This window comes from Capra hircus, chromosome 8 (genome assembly GCF_001704415.2).
Source record: "Capra hircus breed San Clemente chromosome 8, ASM170441v1, whole genome shotgun sequence".
NCBI lineage: Eukaryota > Metazoa > Chordata > Mammalia > Artiodactyla > Bovidae > Capra > Capra hircus.
The window spans coordinates 9,790,947-9,810,875 of NC_030815.1; the positions used below are offsets into that span (position 1 = coordinate 9,790,947).

Here is a 19,929-nt window from a genome sequence, read left to right on the forward strand (position 1 = left end):
TCTTTGCAGCCAAAGATGGAGAAGCTCTATACAGTAGCAAAAAGCAAGACTGGGAGCTGACTGTGGCTCAGATCATGAATTCCTTAGTGCCAAATTCAGACTTAAACTAAAGAAAGTAGGGAAAACCACCAGACCATTCAGGTATGACCTAAATCAAATCCCTTATGATTATACAGTGGAAGTGAGAAATAGATTTAAGGGACTAGATCTGATAGTTAGAGTGCCTGATGAACTATGGCCGGAGGTTTGTGACATTGTACAGGAGACAGGGATCAAGACCATCCCCATGGAAAAGAAATGCAAAAAAAGAAAAATGGCTGTCTGAGGAGGCTTTACAAATAGCTGTGAAAAGAAGAGAAGCAAAAAGCAAAGGAGAAAAGGAAAGATATAAGCATCTGAATGCAGAGTTCCAAAGAATAGCAAGGAGAGACAAGAAAGCCTTCCTCAGTGATCAATGCAAAGAAATAGAGGAAAAGAACAGAATGGGAAAGACTAGAGATCTCTTCAAGAAAATTAGAGATACCAAGGGAACATTTCATGCAAAGATGGGCTCGATAAAGGACAGAAATGGTATGGACCTAACAGAAGCAGAAGATATTAAGAAGAGGTGGCAAGAATACACAGAAGAACTGTACAAAAAAGATCTTCATGACCCAGATAATCATGATGGTGTGATCGCTCACCTAGAGCCAGACATCCTGGAATGTGAAGTCAAGTGGGCCTTAGAAAGCATCACTACAAACAGAGCTAGTGGAGGTGATGGAGTTCCAGGTGAGCTATTTCAAATCCTGAAAAATGATGCTGTGAAAGTGCTGCACTCACTATGCCAGCAAATTTGGAAAACTCAGCAGTGGCCACAGGACTGGAAAAGGTCAGTTTTCATTCCAATCCCAAAGAAAGGCAATGCCAAAGAATGCTCAAACTGCCACACTATTGCACTCATCTCACACACTAGTAAAGTAATGCTCAAAATACTCCAAGCCAGGCTTCAACAGTACGTGAACCGTGAACTTCCAGATGTTCAAGCTGGTTTTAGAAAAGGCAGAGGAACCAGAGATCAAATTGCCAACATCTGCTGGATCATCGAAAAAGCAAGAGAGTTCCAGAAAAACATCTAACCCTGGTGGCTCAGAGGTTAAAGCATCTGCCTCCAATGCGGGAGACCTGGGTTCGATCCCTGGGTCGGGAAGATCCCCTGGAGAAGGAAATGGCAACCCACTCCAGTATTCTTGCCTGGAGAATCCCATGGACTCCCAGCCTGGTGGGCTGCAGTCCACGGGGTCACAAAGAGTCAGACACGACTGAGTGACTTTACTTACTTACTTTGCTTTATTGACTGTGCCAAAGCGTTTGACTGTGTGGATCACAATAAACTGTGGAAAATTCTGAAAGAGATGGGAATACCAGACCTCCTGACCTGCCTCTTGAGAAACCTATATGCAGGTCAGGAAGCAACAGTTAGAACTGGACATGGAACAACAGACTGGTTCCAAATAGGAAAAGGAGTACGTCAAGGCTGTATATTGTCACCCTGCTTATTTAACTTATATGCAGAGTACATCATGAGAAACGCTGGGCTGGAAGAAGCACAAGCTGGAATCACGATTGCCAGGAGAAATATCAATAACCTATATGCAGATGACACCACTCTTATGGCAGAAAGTGAAGAGGAAGTAAAAAGCCTCTTGATGAAAGTGAAAGAGGAGAGTGAAAAAGTTGGCTTAAAGCTCAACATTCAGAAAACGAAGATCATGGCATCTGGTCCCATCACTTCATGGGAAATAGATGGGGAAACAGTGGAAACAGTGTCAGACTTTATTTTGGGGGGCTCCAAAATCACTGCAGATGGTGACTGCAGCCATGAAATTAAAAGATGCTTACTCTTTGGAAGGACAGTTACGACCAACCTAGATAGCATATTCAAAAACAGAGACATTACTTTGCCAACAAAGGTCCGTCTAGTCAAGGCTTTGGTGTTTCCTCTAGTCATGTATGGATGTGAGAGCTGGACCCTGAAGAAAGCTGAGCACCGAAGAACTGATGCTTTTGAACTGTGGTGCTGGGGAATACTCTTGCGAGTCGCTTGGACTGCAAGGAGATCCAACCAGTCCATCCTATAGGAGACCAGTCCTGGGTGTTCATTGGATGGACTGATGCTGAGGTTGAAATTCCAGTACTTTGGCCACCTCCTGCAGAGTTGACTCATTGGAAATGACCCTGATGCTGGGAGGGATTGGGGGCAGGAGGAGAAGGGGATGACAGAGAATGAGATGGCTGGATGGCATCACCTACTCAATGCACATGAGTTTGGGTGAACTCCAGGAGTTAGTGATGGACAGGGAGGCCTGACATACTGCCATTCATGGGGTTGCAAAGAGTCAGAAACGGTGACTGAAGTGAACTGAACAGGGGTGCTTATAGGATAAGCAGAGTTAAAGAAGGGAATAAATAGTCTTGTCTTTGCTATGAAAATAATAGCACAGAAAAGACTGTTAATATTTTTAATTCACAACAGGGATACATTGAACAGGTGTATTTTTTCCCCAAAAATATTTGGTTGGTATTATTTTTTCTTCTTTGGCGGTGAGGGGACTAAAATTGAGAGACTTGTGGAGTATTTGCTACCTGAAATAAATGTATGCTTCTTTGGAATAATTGTCAATAAAGTCTAGAAATGCTGCATTTCTTCTGGAAATGTGTAGGTCGCTTCCTATCTTAGCTCAGGCTACCATAACAAATACCAAAGGCTGGTAGCTTTAAACAACACTTACTTCTCACTGTTCTGGAGGTTAGGATGTCAGAGATGCGGTAACCAGCACAGCTCGGTTCTGGTCAAGGACCCTCTCACTGACTTAGAGCTGTGTCCCCAGATGGCAGAGAAAGGCTGCCCTGGGGCCTCTTCCTCTTTTTATAAGGGCACTAATCCTATCGTGGGGGCTCCACCCTCATTACCTCATATAGACATGGTCACCTCCCAAGGGATCCCCTTGCTAACACTGTCACATTGAGGGTTAGGGCTTCAATATATGAACTTCAGGGGACACATTCATTCCATGACTGTTACCAAAGAGGAATTCAACCCTGTTACCTCAGCTCTGGGGGACGGAAGTGGTTGTCTTCTGATATTTACATGGAAGGCACTATCCTGTGAAATTTCACTTTCCGTTGCCAATAGTTGTAGACTTTTTTATTCTTTGCTGATTTTAAGCTACCAGTAATTTACTCTTGGGCTTCCTAGGTGGCTCAGTGGTAAAGAATCCACCTGCCAGTGTGCAGGAGATGCAGGGATCCCTGGGTTGGGAAGATCCCCTGTTGAAGGAAATGGCAACCCACTCCAGTATTCTTTGCTGGGAAATCCCACAGACAGAGGAGCCTGGCAAACCACAGTCCATGGGGTCGCAAAGAGTCGGACATGACGGAACAAATAAACAACAACAGTTTACTCTTCCCTTGGAAAAATAATTGGACTAGTCTCAAAGAGACTCTTTGTACGTTTGCTTGTAACTCTAGAATCATGGAACCCAAGAGCTTCGTATCTTGAAAGACTCTTCCATGTAATCCACTGTTTCTCAGAGGGGTCCACTAACCAGCTGCCTCAAGTGTTGAGGCTGCGCCACAGTCAGACTGTCTGAGGAGAGGAGGCCTAGTAGAGAAGTTGTGTTTTTATCATGTTCTGGCAATCTTCCTACAAAAGAAAGCTTGAAAACCACTGATTTAGTTCACGCCTCCCGTAAGCAGTGAGGAAGCTGAGGCCCAGGAGGTTGCAGTGGCTTTCCTAAGGTCCCACGGCTTGAGACGGGCTGGGACTGGAGCCCTGCAGCCCTCTCATCTTTTCCCTGGCTCCTGCTCCAGTAATAGCGGGTCAGCCGGTCCTCCATGCACAGCATCTTGGAGAACGTGGATGTGAGAGCTGGGACATACAGGAGGATAGAGTTCAGGTTCTGTGCCCTAACTTTGCTTTGTTTTCATGTATATTGGAAATGAGACAAAGAAAGAAATTGAGAGCTTTGACTTATTTCAGCCAGTTACAGTTTCTAATATGATTTTGGTTAGAAGTTGCAATTCCTCATTTGATAACTGATTTTAAGCCTTTAAAGAAGAGAGGATTTTCTTATAGACAAAACACTCAAGGAAGAAAATGCCACTAGAACGAGTCAAACTGAAAAACCTGGCCTATTTCCTTATGGGCCACTCAGCAATGATCAGAGAGACCAAACAGAGGCAAATGAAACAAAGTTCTGAGCAGGAGCTGAAAAGAGAAGGAGCCGGGATGGTCTGTCCCGAAGCTCATCTGCCACTGGGAACTTGAAAACCCAAACCGCCCCCCCCAAAAAAAAGAAAACCCAAACCCATCCCTGCACACCCTGGTCCCAGTGCCTGAGATGTTGATGAATGATCATCAGTAAACCTCTGGGCCCTCCCAATCTGGTGCTAGTCTTCAAAAGAAGTCAGTGTTGGGGCCTCCTTGGTGTCGAGTTGGTTAAGAATCCTCCTGCCATTGTAGGAGACATGGGTTCTGTCCCTGATCCAGGAAGCTCCTGCATGCCTCGGGGCAACCAAGCCCATCCCCACAACTACTGAGCCTGGGCTCTAGAGCCTGGGAGTCACAGCTACTGAAGCCCAAGACCCTGGAGCCCGTGCTCCACAACAAGAAAAGCTACTGTAGTGAGAAGGCCGTGCATCACCCCTGGAGAGTAGCCCCGGCTCACCGCAACTAGAGGAAAGCCCTCCCAGCAATGAAGACCCAGCAGGGCCAAAAATAAATATTTCTTTTTTTTTTTAAGTCCATTGTTTGTTGAATGGTCCAGTGACTGAGAATCCTTACTAAAATTGTTCGTTAAAAAAATCAGGGTCTTCCCCACCTACACACTATAATACTACTGATTTTATTTGTGTTTGAACTACAAAGCAAGCAACCGAAAATTAGAACTCAAATCTTTTTTGTTCTTTATATTTTGATAAAAATTTTTGTTTTGATGACTTTTGCTTAAGAAAATAGTATATTTGTTATTCATTTAAAGTGGAGGCAAGATTACATGATTTTTTTTTCCATGTATGGGTATGAAAATCTTTTTTGCACCAAATATCTCAGTTGATAGAATATTAATTTTTTTGCACATTTTCCCCCAAAAAACAAAGTTGATTGTTACCCAAATGAAGTGAATTACAGGAACAGAAGTGGGAAAATGAAAGAAACGCAAACATAATTTGTAAAGTTCTGTCCTCCCTGTATGAAACTGGTCTTTCGATGCTACTTTTCCACCCTCTGGCCTCAGCTTTTCTCTTTTCTTTTTTGTTTTCAATACTGTTGAAGTCTGTCTAATTTACAGTGTCCTGTGGCTCCCACCCTTCTAGCACTGACAGTACGGAATGGAGGCAACGTGTTGGTCCCCTGCTACCCTTCTGGAGTGATCTACGACCTCCTGGAGTGCCTGTACCAGTACATTGACTCGGCCGGCCTCTCCAGCATCCCTTTCTACTTCATCTCCCCAGTGGCTAACAGTTCACTGGAGTTTTCACAGATTTTTGCCGAGTGGTAGGTCTCTGTTTTTCCTGTGATCCCTACAGTCAAGCAGTAAGAAAAGAAAAAGCTTTTTAGTTTTAATTTTAAAAGAAACAGAAATAATCCTATTTTTTCTCACCTTATTGTGAAACCTTCATTTTTTTCTCTTTTCCTCTCTGGGATATGAAGATTGTATTAATGAAACCCAGAGCAGTTACTTTGCTAGGATTTAGGAGAATTGTTATTAAGAAGGGAAGGAGGAAAGACAAAGACGTAACTTAGCCAGCAGTTTCAAAATGAACAAAACTCTTATGCATTTACCGTCTCACATGCCTCCCTCTGTCTGTTGCAAAGTGTAATTACATTCTTAAAGCTAAAAAAAGTTTCCAACCCAAGCTCATGTTCTCTGAAATTTTTAATACCAAATCTGATGGGGAAAACTAGCTTATTTTTCCATTTCAATAATATATTTGGTGACTGTTTTATTACAAGAAGAAATTATTTGATCAGATCCTAGGATGGGTAAATTATTGAACAATATGAAGTGCGTGAACTTTTAGGATTGTTTAGACAGATGTTTGAATCTAACTCACCTGGCCACAAAAAGGCAGGGTAGGAGGAAATGCTGTAAATTACACACCGGACTTCATGGTACCTGAGGATGGGGTTGTGACACACGGGGTGTGCTTAATCCCATCTACTTGTGTGATGACCTAATGGACACAGTAGTCTACAAAGCCTCTGATTTAAGAGGAATTTGTACATTATTCTGTGCAGCATTCACTGACTCTGGGAGATAGTGAAGGACAGGGAAGCCTGCAGCATACATCGTTTGCACAGATTATCCCAAAGTTATGCTTGCCTACCCCCATTTTTAAGTATCGTCTTTTTCTTCCCATTTTAGTTATGCTCAAGGCCCTTTTTTTTGTTTTTAAATGCAGACAGGCTTCTCCATCCCCCGTGCGTATTATTCATGTTCGTTCGTAGGACTTTTTGTTGTTATTTATATTATATTTGACTTAGTGACTAACAATAAAAGGTCACTTTTATTGGTGGCCATTGGATTTCTTCTTTGATTAGCAGTATCTTCTTCCCCACTATGGGAAGGTAATCTTGACTAGTCCACATAAGGGTCGCTGTGCGTTTATCAGCATGTTCTAAACATCTTCATCCAGACCCTCAGCTGAAAATACTGAACAATGCAAGCTCTGGGGCCAGCCCTGTGGGCCCCTGTGGATGGTGTCCTAACTGGGTGTCTGTGCTTCCAATCTACTCTTGTTGTCAGAATGTCTGATGGGGTAGGACTCGGGACTAGTGAGAGTAGGTTGTTTTTGAGTTCTTGGTTTTTGTTATTTGTTTTTAATATGAGTGTAATATATGTTTACTAGAGAAAAAGAAAGTTACAGAGAACAGTAAAAAATAATCTGAACCTATGATCCCACTACCAGAAATAATGTCACTGTTAGATTCTGATGTATTTCATTATATAGGGATCATGCTGAATATTTAGTTGTGAATCCTGCCTTTAAATTTTCAATCCGCATTGCAGGCGGATTCATTCCCAGCTGAGCCACCAGGGAAGCCAAGAATACTGGAGTGGGTGGCCTATCCCTTCTCCAGTGGATCCTCCCGACCCAGGAAGCAAACCGGGGTCTTCTACATTGCAGGCGGATCCTTTACCAGCTGAGCTACCAAGGAAGTCCAGTACTAGATTCGAGCATTAGAAGATCTTTGATACCGTCATTTTCCTTGACTGCATTATGACATTCAGTTCAGTTCCATTCAGTCGCTCAGTCGTGTCCGACTCTTTGTGACCCCATGAATCGCAGCACGCCAGGCCTCCCTGTCCATCACCAACTCCCGGAGTTCACTCAGACTCACATCCATCGAGTCAGTGATGCCATCCAGCCATCTCATCCTCTGTCGTCCCCTTCTCCTCCTGCCCCCAATCTCTCCCAGCATCAGAGTCTTTTCCAATGAGTCAACTCTTCGCATGAGGTGGCCAAAGTACTGGAGTTTCAGCTTTAGCATCATTCCTTCCAAAGAAATCCCAGGGTTGATCTCCTTCAGAATGGACTGGTTGGATCTCCTTGCAGTCCAAGGGACTCTCAAGAGTCTTCTCCAACACCACAGTTCAAAAGCATCAATTCTTTGGCGCTCAGCCTTCTCCACAGTCCAACTCTCACATCCATACATGACCACAGGAAAAACCATAGCCTTGACTAGACGGACCTTAGTTGGCAAAGTGATGTCTCTGCTTTTCAATATGCTGTCTAGGTTGGTCATAACTTTCCTTCCAAGGAGTAAGCGTCTTTTAATTTCATGGCTGCAGTCACCATCTGCAGTGATTTTGGAGCCCAAAAAAATAAAGTCTGTCACTGTTTCCGTTGTTTCCCATCTGTTTGCCATGAAGTGATGGGGCCAGATGCCATGATCTTAGTTTTTTGAATGTTGAGTTTTAAGTCAGCTTTTTTACTCTCCTCTTTCACTTTCATCAAGAGGCTCTTTAGTTCTTGCTTTCTGCCATAAAAGTGGTACCATCTGCATATCTGAGGTTGGTGATATTTCTCCTGGAAATCTTGATTCCAGCTTGTGCTTCATCCAGCCTAGCATTTCTCATGATGTACTCTGCATAGAAGTTAAATAAGCAGGGTGACAATATATGTCCTCGACATACTCCTTCCCCAGCTTGGACACAGTCCGTTGTTCCATGTCCCGTTCTAACTGTTGCTTCCTGACCTGCATACAGATTTCTCAGGAGGCAAGTCAGGTGGTCTGGTATTTCCGTCTCTTGAAGAATTTTCCACAGTTGTTGTGATCCACACAGTCAAAGGCTTTAGCGTAGTCAGTGAAGCAGATATAGATGTTTTTCCGGAATTCTCTTTCTTTCGATGATCCAACAAATGTTGGCAATTTGATCTCTGGTTCCTCTGCCTTTTCTAAATGCAGCTTGAACATCTGGAAGTTCTCAATTCATGTACTGTTGAAATCTGACTTGGAGAATTTTGAGCATTACTTTGCTAGTGTGTGATATGAGTGCAGTTATGCGGTAGTTTGAGCATTCTTTGGCATTGCCTTTCTTTAGAATTGGAATGAAAACTGACCTTTTCCAGTCCTGTGGGCACTACTGAGTTTTCCAAATTTGCTGGCATATTGAGTGCAGCACTTCAAAGCATCATCTTTTAAGACTTGAAATAGCTCAGTTGGAATCCCAGCTTTGTTAGTAGTGATGCTTCCTAAGGCCCACTTGACTTCACATTCCAGGATGTCTGGCTCTAGGTGAGTGATCACACCATCCTGGTTGTCTGGGTCATGAAGATCATTTTTGTACAGTTCTTCTATGTATTCTTGCCACCTCTGCTTTATGTGTTCTGCTTTTGTTAGGTCCATACCATTTCTGTCCTTTATTGTGCCCATCTTCGCATGAAATGCATTTATCTCTTTTATTTTTTTGACAGAAGTATTTTAGTTTTATACTTTTATGTATTGATGCTAACGATACATTATCCTTTGCAGCACTCTACATTAAAGTTTTAAACCAAGCTCTTTTATTTATCCCTCTTACTGAGTTTGAAATAAAGGCACTACTATTGTCTGTTTAGACAATATTAATAAGTAACCCTTCAAAAAGTATCTTGTTTTTATATTTCACATCTTCTTCCACAAAGGATATAAACTGATGTTTTTAAAGTCGAGTTCAACCAAAGGTAGGAAAAATTAGATAATAGATTGTATAATGAAGTTCAGACGAAACCTAGACCCCCAGAGTCCTGAATTATTCCATCAAAAGTAATATCTGTTAGACTTGTTGAAATACTTTCATTCTGCTTTAGTAGGATTCTTAGAAGCAGGTTCTAACAATCAGTGCATGTATTTTTTCCCCAAAAAAATGTCAGACCTACAGAACACCACATACCTTGATTAACTTTTTATCACGTTTGCTTTTCCAGAAATCTCCATGTCTTAAATGTCATATCTGACTAGGAAAAAACAGACTACCTAAAACAGTCAGTGTCTCTGAATTAAGATAGTTCCTAGAGAGGTTTATCACTCTCCAGTTTGACTTACCAAATTCTGCTGTTTATGAAATGGTACATGTATAAAATAGAAATCTGTCTCAACAGAAAATTACTTTCTACTCAAAACTGATCACTGTGAAATTCCCTGGTGGTCCATTGGTTAGGACTTCGTGCGTCCACTGCAGGAGGCATGCGTTCAATCCCTGGTCTGGGAATTAAGATCCTATAAGCCTGTGGTACAGCCAAAACACTGATCACAGCTAAATGAAATACAGTATCTTGGATTGGATCCTGGAAGAGAAAAAAAAATCAGTGGAAAAACTGGTGGCAGCTTAGTAGAGTGTAGAGCTTAGCTAACTGTAATGTACTGATGTCAGTGTCTTAGTTTAACAAAACATAGTGAGATGGTGAAAGGTATATGGGAACTCTGTACTATCTTTGCAAATTTTCTGTAAATCTAAAATTACTCCAAAATAAGAAGCTTGTGTTTTAAGGGAAAAAATATATTGAGGAATTTCAAAGGTTAAAAATACGCTCGCAAGAGACTTACATCCTGATTACTTTATAAGTGCCGACTTTTTATTTACAGTGAGATTGACTGGCAGGAAAATTTTAAACTTCAGCATGTAATTGCACTGTTTAACCTCTAGGCAGCAGCAAATGCCTCTATGCGCTGTGCCTAATGTGCTGATTTTTTTTTTTTTTTAAGGCTTTGTCACAACAAACAGACTAAGGTGTATCTCCCAGAACCGCCTTTTCCTCATGCTGAGGTAAGAAAATGGAATCACTGGGTCACAGCGAGTAAGAAATGTAGGTAAAGGTATGTGGGTGGAAATAGCAGGTCATTAGAATTAAGAAATGTGGCGATAAACTGATACAGCCTTCTGTTTGCCTTGTAAGGTGGCTGTGAATATGCTAACTCAAGACGTGTTACTTTCTTTTTTTATTAACACCTTAACATTTCCAGTATGTTGCTCAGTTCATAGTCTACTTCAGTTTCATTGACTGGGTGAGAAATATTATTCTAGTATCTACTACTGCCTTTTTTGCATAATAGCTTTACTTATTGTCAAAGTCTTCCTACCAGTTGGTTACGTCTTAGTGTAAGGGCTTCCCAGGGTGCGCTAGTGGTAAGGAACCCACCTGTTAGCGCAGGAGACGCAAGAGACATGGGTTCAATCCCTGGGTCAGGAAGATCCCCTGGAGAATGAAATGGCAACCCACTCCAGTATTCTTGCCTGGAGAATCCCATGGACAGAGGAGCCTGGCGGGCTACAGTCCTTGGAGTTGCAAAGAGACTGATACGACTGAGCAACTAAGTTATGTTTTTTAGTATAAGATACTAAACATAGCTTATGTCCTTGGTATAAATACTTAATGATGAAAATGACAACATTTCAATTTAAACAACAGAAAAGTTCCCCCTTCTTCACAGAAACAGCAGTGCTTTTATATGGCTCTATGTGCCCAGTTTTTTGTCTACTTTTGTGTTTCACCCGACAGTAAATGATGAACGTTGCTCTGTGTGCCTCACTGCTATTATTGCTGCCTAATATTTCATAGCATATCATGTGAACGTCCTATGGTGCTCTTGGCTTCCTTGGTGCCTCAGGTGGTAAAGGATACGCCTGCAGTGCAGGAGACCCAAGTTCAATCCCTGGGTCGGGAAGATCCCCTGGAGAAGGGAATGGCAACCCACTCCAGTGTTCTTGCCTGGGAAATCCCATGGACAGAGAAGCCTGGCGGGCTGCAGTCCATGGGGTCACGAAAGGGTCGGACATGACTGAGCAACTAACACTTTTACACATACAGAAAGCTCACCTTTGATATTAGAAGTCATGAGACTGGTCATCACAGAGACAGCCACGGGGGCAGGCAGGGCTTGGAAGTGAACAAGGGGCATTTCGAGGAGCTGGTGATGCTGTTTCCTGATGTGCGAATGGGAACACGGATGTTTTCAGTGTCTAAAAATGCCATCCAGTTAGGTACGTCTGTGTAGGTACTTACATATAGGGATTTCACTGACTGACTTATTATGCAATTAACTCTTTGACTCCAGAGTAAATTGCAACAAATGTCCTGCTAATTATTTTAAATCTTACTATTGTTTTTCTCCTTCCAAAGATGGGTCTTTCATTAACTAAGATGTCAAGTGGAAGGTTTTGAGCAAGTTACTTGCAGTCCTCATACTGTCTTGTATTTGTTTTTTAATTCTCTTGGCAGCAACATGTGGCATGTGGGCTCTTGGTTCCCCAGCCAGGGACTGAACCTGCGCCCCCTCCTTGGAAGGCAGTCTTAACTGGGCCTCCAAGGAAGTCCCATGCAGCCCTTATACTGTCATTTGAGGCGGGGGGGGCAGTGCTAGGTCTTTGCTGCTGCACGGGCTTGGCTCTGGCTATGGAGAGCGGGAGCTACTCTATCGCTGCAGCGCTCCGGCTTCTCCTTGTGGTGGCTTCTCTTATTGCAGAGCACAGACTGGTGCAGGAGCTTCAGCAGTTGCGGCTCCCGCGCTCTAGAGCACAGGCTCAGTAACTGTGGCGCACGGACTCAGTTGTTCTGTGGCATGAGGGATCTTCCGGGATCAGGAATAGAACTCGTGTCTCCTGCATTGACAGGCGGATTCTTTACCACTGAGCCACCAGGAAGGCCCCCTCGTACTGTCTTAACAGTCGCCAAGGCTTTTGCAAACTCTGTCATTCAGTTCAGTCGCTCAGTCATGTCGGAAAACTTTGCGACCCCATGAATCGCAGCACGCCAGGCCTCCCTGTCCATCACCAACTCCCAGAGTTCACTCAGACTCACGTCCATCGAGTCAGTGATGCCGTCCAGCCATCTCATCCTGGGTCGTCCCCTTCTCCTCCTGCCCCCAATCCCTCCCAGCATCAGAGTCTTTTCCAATGAGTCAACTCTTCGCATGAGGTGGCCAAAGTACTGGAGCTTCAGCTTCAGCATCATTCCTTCCAAAGAAATCCCAGGGCTGATCTCCTTCAGAATGGACTGGTTGGATCTCCTTGCAGTCCAAGGGACTCTCAAGAGTCCTCTCCAACACCGCAGTTCAAAAACATCAGTTCTTTGGCGCTCAGCCTTCTCCACAGTCCAACTCTCACATCCATGCATGACTACTGGAAAAACCATAGCCTTGACTAGACGGACCTTAGTCGACAAAGTAAAGTCTCTGCTTTTGAATATGCTATCTAGGTTGGTCATAACTTTTCTTCCAAGGAGTAAGCGTCTTTTAATTTATGGCTGCAGTCACCATCTGCAGTGATTTTGGAGCCCTAAAAAATAAAGTCTGACACTGTATCCCCTGTTTCCCCATCTATTTCCCATGAAGTGATGGGACCAGATGCCATGATCTTAGTTTTCTGAATGTTGAGCTTTAAGCCAACTTTTTCACTCTCCTCTTTCACTTTCATCAAGAGGCTTTTTACTTCCTCTTCACTTTCTACCATACGGGTGGTGTCATCTACATATCGGAGGTTATTGATATTTCTCCCGGCAATCTTGATTCCAGCTTGTGTTTCTTCCAGCCCAGCGTTTCTCATGATGTACTCTGCATAGAAGTTAAATAAGCAGGGTGACAATATACAGACTTGACATACTCCTTTTCCTATTTTGAACCAGTCTGTTGTTCCATATCCAGTTCTAACTGTTGCTTCCTGGCCTGCATACAGATTTCTCAAGAGGCAGGTTAGGTGGTCTGGTATTCCCATCTCCTTCAGAATTTTCCAAACTTTATTGTGATCCACACAGTCAGAGGCTTTAGCATAGTCAATAAAGCAGAAATAGATATTTTTTTGGAACTCTCTCGCTTATTCCATGATCCAGCGGATGTTGGCAATTTGATCTCTGGTTCCTCTGCCTTTTCTAAAACTAGCTTGAACATCAGGAAGTTCATGGTTCACGTATTGCTGGAGCCTGAGCATTACTTTACTAGCATGTGAGATTAGTGCAATTGTGCGGTAGTTTGAGCATTCTTTGGCATTGCCTCTCTTTGGAATTGGAATGAAAACTGACCTTTTCCAGTCCTGTGGACACTGCTGAGTTTTCCAAATTTGCTGGCCTAGTGAGTGCAGCACTTTCACAGCAGCATCTTTCAGGATTTGAAATAGCTTTACTGGAATTCCATCACCTCCACTAGCGTTGTTCGTAATGATGCTTTCTAAGGCCCACTTGACTTCGCATTCCAGGATGTCTGGCTCTAGGTGAGTGATTACACCATCGAGATTATCCAGTTCGTGAAGATCCTTTTTGTACAGTTCTGTATATTCTTGCCATCTCTTCTTAATGTCTTCTGCTTCAGTTAGGTCCATACCATTTCTATCCTTTATCGAGCCCATCTTTGTGTGAAATGTTCCCTTGGTATCTCTAATTTTCTTGAAGAGATCTCTAGTCTTTCCCATTCTGTTGTTTTCCTCTATTTCTTGCATTGATCGCTGAAGAAGTCTTTCTTATCTCTTCTTGCTATTCTTTGGAACTCTGCATTCAGATGCTTATATCTTTCCTTTTCTCCTTGGCTTTTCACTTCTCTTCTTTTCACAGATATTTTTAAGGCTTCTTCAGACAGCCATTTTGCTTTTTTGCATTTCTTTTCCATGGGGATGGTCTTGATCCCTGTCTCCTGTACAGTGTCACAAACCTCATTCCATAGTTCATCAGGCACTCTATCAGATCTAAGTCCTTTAATCTATTTCTCACTTCTCCTATATAATCATAAGGGATTTGATTTAGGTCATACCTGAATGGTCTAGCTGTTTTCCCTGCTTTTTTCAATTTAAGTCTGAATTTGGTAATAAGGAGTTCATGATCTGAGCCACAGTCAGCTCCTGGTCTTGTTTTTGTTGACTGTATAGAGCTTCTCCATCTTTGGCTGCAGAGAATATAATCAATCTGATTTCGGTGTTGACCATCTGGTGATGTCCAGTGCATTATCTTGGCAAAACTCTATTAGTCTTTGCCCTGCTTCATTCCGTATTCCAAGGCCAAATCTGCCTGTTACTCCAGGTGTTTCTTGACTTCCTACTTTTGTATTCCAGTCCCCTATAATGAAAAGGACATCTTTTTTGGGTGTTAGTTCTAAAAGGTCTTATAGGTCTTCATAGAACCGTTCAGCTTCAGGTTCTTCAGCATTACTGGTTGGGGCATAGACTTGGATTACTGTGATATTGAATGATTTGCCTTGGAAACGAACAGAGATCATTCTGTCGTTTCTGAGATTGCATCCAAGTACTGCATTTCGGACTCTTTTGTTGACCATAATGGCTACTCCATTTCTTCTGAGGGATTCCTGCCCACAGTAGTAGATATAATGGTCATCTGAGTTAAATTCACCCATTCCAGTCCATTTTAGTTCGCTGATTCCTAGAATGTCAACATTCACTCTTGCCATCTCCTGTTTGACCACTTCCAATTTGCTTTGATTCATTGACCCGACATTCCAGGTTCCTATGCAACGTTGCTCTTTATAGCATCGGACCTTGCTTCTACCACCAGTCACATCCACCACTGGGTGTTGTTTTTGCTTTGGCTCCATCCCTTCATTCTTTCTGGAGTTATTTCTCCACTGACCTCCAGTAGCATATCGGGCACCTACTGCCCTGGGGAGTTCCTCTTTCAGTATTCTATCATTTTGCCTTTTCATACTGTTCATGGGGTTCTCAAGGCAAGAATGCTGAAGGGGTTTGCCATTCCCGTCTCCAGTAACTCTGTCATTACTACAGTGAAACTCAGGGTAGAAATCCAGTCGTGTCAGAACATTAAGTGTGGCAGAACATGCTTGGTGGTGGCTTTACCACTGAAAGTGTACTTGCCTCTCCCCTAGTAACGGTTAGTGTTTCCTTAGAACTTGATCTCCAAGGGTATTACCGTGTTCTTACCCACAAGTTTGTCACGAATGACCTTTGTCCCACTCACAGCTAGGGATGGGAAAAGACCAAAGTTGCACAATCAGGGTTTCTAATATGTCTTTATTGATATTAGGGCACGATGGAATTGATAGTCAGTATCATGTGACCAGTGCCCATGAGAAAATACACTTCTGCCTTTAGTACTGATAAAAAACCGCTTTACAGAATTCCTACCTACAGCTTTACTGCCTGTGTAGTTTAGACCTTAAATCAGCACAGAGGTAATTCTGGATGGTCAAAAAGGTAGTAAGTCTGCTGGACAAGTAGATATAATGGGGGGAAAACAATTAAAGTGCCTAAAAAGTGACTTGTGTGCAAAGACCTGCTGCTCTTCTTAGATTCCCAGTCGTCTCCTTGACATGTGCGGGTGCAAGAGAACTGGTCCTTTAGTCAGCCATTTATCTATTTAACTGGGGCGACTAATGCTTTGGGCCACATAGGTTATAAAGAATGTCAGTTTTATTTGTAACTAGGAAGGGAAGTAAAAATGCAATGAGTGTTCCGTCTTTACTATTCATATCCCAGCCAAGCATGCTACCCTTGATTAAGACCTCCAGGGTGGTCTTGCTAATGAAAGCAGTCTCTCGGAATGAAAGGTTAAATCTTTCAGAGTAAAGAAAGTTGGGTTTCCATTTGGGAATGGCCCCATTCTCGCCTCATCCTCACTGTTGGGGTGGCGACAGGTGGGCTTGGAGTTGTTGCAGGCTCCCCTCTTATGCATTAGGAGTGGCTACAGGATCGAGAAATCTCCCACACTAATTCTTTATCCATCAGACAGCACCTCAGTGCAGTGTTGCTGTCGTCATTTAGTCACTAAGTCATGTCTGAGTCTTTGCGACTTCATGGACTGTAGCCTGCCACTTGCCTCTGTCCATGAAATTTTTCAGGCAAGAATACTGGAGTGGCTTGCCATTTCCTTTTCCAGGGGATCTTCCTGACCCAGGGATCAAACCCAGGTCTCCTGCATTGCAGGCGGATTCTTTACCACTAAGCCTCTCAAGGCAATACTAGTTGATACTGAGGGTCTCTGAAGTGTGGGTGTATATCACCTGACTTGTTGGTGCCAGAGTGAAGCAGTGGGGTTGGGGCAGCACGAAGAACTTCTGAGCAGTGTCGTAAGATGCCGTCTGTGGTGCTCACTGTCTATGGAGTTGTCTTGGGTCAGGCCTGATTGGCAGGGGAGTATTTCCTGGGGTTGTACTGAAAAGAGGACCTTTATCGTTCAGAACATTCACTTTTTGAGACAGGTTTGAAGCCATGCATGGTCTGCTCCTCAGCACAGCTCTCTGTCAGGAGGACATCACCCCTCCCACTAACGTTTCTGAAAGCCTTGGTTCTTGTGTTTCAGTCCCCACGGTGACGTAACACAGATCCACCTTCCCAAGCAGTGGTCCTGTGCTGGTAAACAAGGTTACTTGTGTGAGGTGTTAATTGTTGACAGAACTCAGTGATGCACGGAGTTTGGGAAAGTTACTTGTACTTCAGAGACTTCTGGGGGACTTCTGGGCCCGGGGCTCAGAGTGTCAGGAAGCTATAAAGGAAGGGTTAGACAATCCCGCCAGAACAGCCTGAAAGCAAGTTTCCGATAAGTATGACAGCTATAGAGCTTCCCTGGTGGCTCGGATGGTAGAGAATCTGCCTGCAATGCAGGAGACCCGGCTTCGATCCCTGGGTCAGGAAGATCCCTTGGAGAAGGGAATGGCTACTCACTCCAACATTCTTGCCTGGAGAATTCCATGGACAGAGGAACCTTGCGGGCCACAGTCCGTGAGGATGCAAAGAGTCGGACACGACTGAATGACTAACACACACATAGACCAGTGTTACCCAAAAGACCCGTTGTTGGAGAAAGTCACGTTGTAGGTTGTCACCTGTATCCTTATCTTGTATGTTTAATGTGCTCCACTCGCTCTGCCGTGCAGCAGGCCTTCCTTCATGGGCAGGCTAACATCTCTTCCTGTGCTTTTGACATGTGCTCTAGCTCATTCAGACCAACAAGCTGAAGCACTACCCCAGCATCCACGGAGACTTCAGCAACGACTTCAGGCAGCCGTGCGTGGTCTTCACTGGACACCCTTCCCTCCGGTTCGGGGACGTGGTCCATTTCATGGAGCTCTGGGGAAAGTCGAGTCTCAACACGGTCATCTTCACAGGTAAATCAACCAGCAAACAAAACCCTGTGCTTCCCACTGGGACCATCCCTGATACCTGTAGGATGTCACCTGCCACGTAGAGACCTTGGGAAGACTTTGACAGTAAGGCGTAAATAGGATACTATTGTTGTCGTGTCCGACTCTTTGTGACCTCGTGGACTGCAGCACACCAGGCTCCCCTGTCCTTCACCATCTTCCGGAGCTTGCTCAGATTCGTGTCTGTTGAGTCAGTGATGCCATCCAACCATCTCATCCTTTGTCACCCACTTCTCCTCTTGCCTTCAATCTTTCCCAGCATCAGAGTCTTTTCCAGTGAGTCAGCTCTTTGCATCAGGAGGCCAAAGTATTAGAGCTTCAGCTTCAGCATCAGTCCTTCCAATGAATATTCAGGATTGATTTCTTTTAGGATCAACTGGTTGGATCTCCTTGCTGTTCAAGGGACTCTCAAGAGTCTTCTCCAACACCACAGTTCAAAAGCATCAATTCTTTAGATCATTATTCTGTTGTAAATACCAAAGGATAAATCACCCAGCAGGCGGAGGAGAAGAACAAAACAAAATGTCCCATTAGATGACTGTGCACTGGACAGGGCGTTCATAGCTGTTTTTGTGGATTTTGTCCCCGAGACAGACTTCTGGTCTAGAACTCCTGTTGGCAGGATTTTGTAAGCTATTCAAAAACTGCAGGAATTCCAGTGGCCAGTCTTGCTTCACCCTTAAGGAACCCAGTTCTCCTGGGTTCCCTTACCCTACTGCTCTCCACCTGGGTGCCCTTTCCCAATAAAATCTCTTGCTTTGTTAGCAGATGTGTCTCCTCTGACAATTCATTTCCAAGTGTTAGACAAGAGCCCAGTTTTGGGCCCTGGAAGGGGTCCCCCTTCCTGCAACAAATGGCGACTCTGGCGTGGACTCTTCTTCGCTTAGACTGACATCCTGACCACTCGGGGTACTCAGGGGCCAGCTTGCCTGCCAATGGACCAGACCCAGCGGCCGCAACTGGGACCCTTTTGTCCCTGGTCTCCTCCTGATGCGGACAGCTGGCCAGAGTGCCCCGACCAGTAAGGAACAGGAGACTTTATTGACCTCTCTCCCCTTCCCTCTCTCTTTCCTCTCCTTAACCCTCCCTATCCTTCCCTGTTTTTCTAGTCCCTCCCCTAGTCCTGGACACAGGAATCTGGTCGAAGGGCCCTCAGCCTGAGCTGAGGATTGGAGACTGATCACCTCCTCTTGGCAGAGAACTTGAATTCTGGTTCTGGTCTGGTCTGATTTCTGGTAGGGCCGAGTTCCTGTCCTCCCTTCTCTGGAGGCCCAGGGAAAAGTCCCATAATGCCTAGGTATCTGTAGGTGGCAGAAGATGTCTGTAAGGCCACCCCTTTCGCCCCCCTCTCCCGCCTCCTCCCCCTTCTTTCAACCTGGCTTCCTTTCCTCCCTTGAAATCTTTGATGTTAGTACTTGGATCTGAAGTTCCGTGTCTCTATAGGAGGTTTTCTGAGAGACTGTATTCTTGTATTTAAAGGCTTCCCTGGTGGAGCCAAGGTTAAAGCGTCTGCCTGCAATGTGGGAGACCTGGGTTCAATCCCTGGGTCGGGAAGATCCCCTGGAGAAGGAAATGGCAACCCACTCTAGTATTCTTGCCTGGAGAATCCCATGGACGGAGGAGCTTGGTGGGCTACAGTCCACAGGTTGCAAAGAGTCGGACACGACTAAGCAACTTCACTTAAGGAATTACTGACTAAGATGGATCTTTCTCCTTAGGTTATAGTTTGCTCTGGCTTGGGGTTTTACTTAATCATTATCTTATCAATCAGAGTCTTCAGATAGTCTTGGGATTTGAAACTCTCATGGGCATTGAAGTTAAAAACCCTTGATATGAAATCTAGGCGGAGTTACTGTAACCTCAGCCAAGTTACCTCTGTAAGGTGGGACTGTGGGTGGCTCCTCCTCGGGCAGCTCTGTGCTTTTAGTGAAATGTTATAAGGAAGGAGTTCTTACAAGGCCTGGCCCAAAAGCCTGGGGAGAAAGGACCGGTTGCCTTCTGGGAGTTTTCTAATGACTTTTAAGACATGAGTGGTGGAGGAGTCTAGTTATGCCCAAAGGTTTGGGGCCAAGTGGCCCCTTCCCCATGCTCAGCCTGCAGTGAGGCCAGCCAGAGACCACCAGGAACATCCCAGTAATCAAACAAACTTGGGTGCTGACTCACTGCAGGGAGTCGGGGAGACTGCCAGGGGGAGGCGGGAGGCGTCGCAGGACATGGTCAAAAGAACTTACAGGCTGGGCCTTGGGTTGGGTGATCCTGGAGGTGGGCACATTGCTCTGGCTTGGGTGTCATCAGGACCGGAAGTAGTTCTC

General features: G+C 44.4%; 1 protein-coding gene across 1 annotated transcript in view; it reads left to right on the forward strand.

The window, feature by feature from the left end:
- INTS9 (integrator complex subunit 9) overlaps positions 1-19,929 on the forward strand; it is a 150,923-nt gene that overhangs the window by 119,529 nt on the left and 11,465 nt on the right. Inside the window, exons 10-12 of the mRNA XM_005683544.2 lie at positions 5,356-5,536; positions 10,232-10,292; positions 17,410-17,581. Coding sequence (XP_005683601.1) covers positions 5,356-5,536; positions 10,232-10,292; positions 17,410-17,581 — 414 coding nt within the window. The remainder of the gene's footprint in view (positions 1-5,355; positions 5,537-10,231; positions 10,293-17,409; positions 17,582-19,929) is intronic.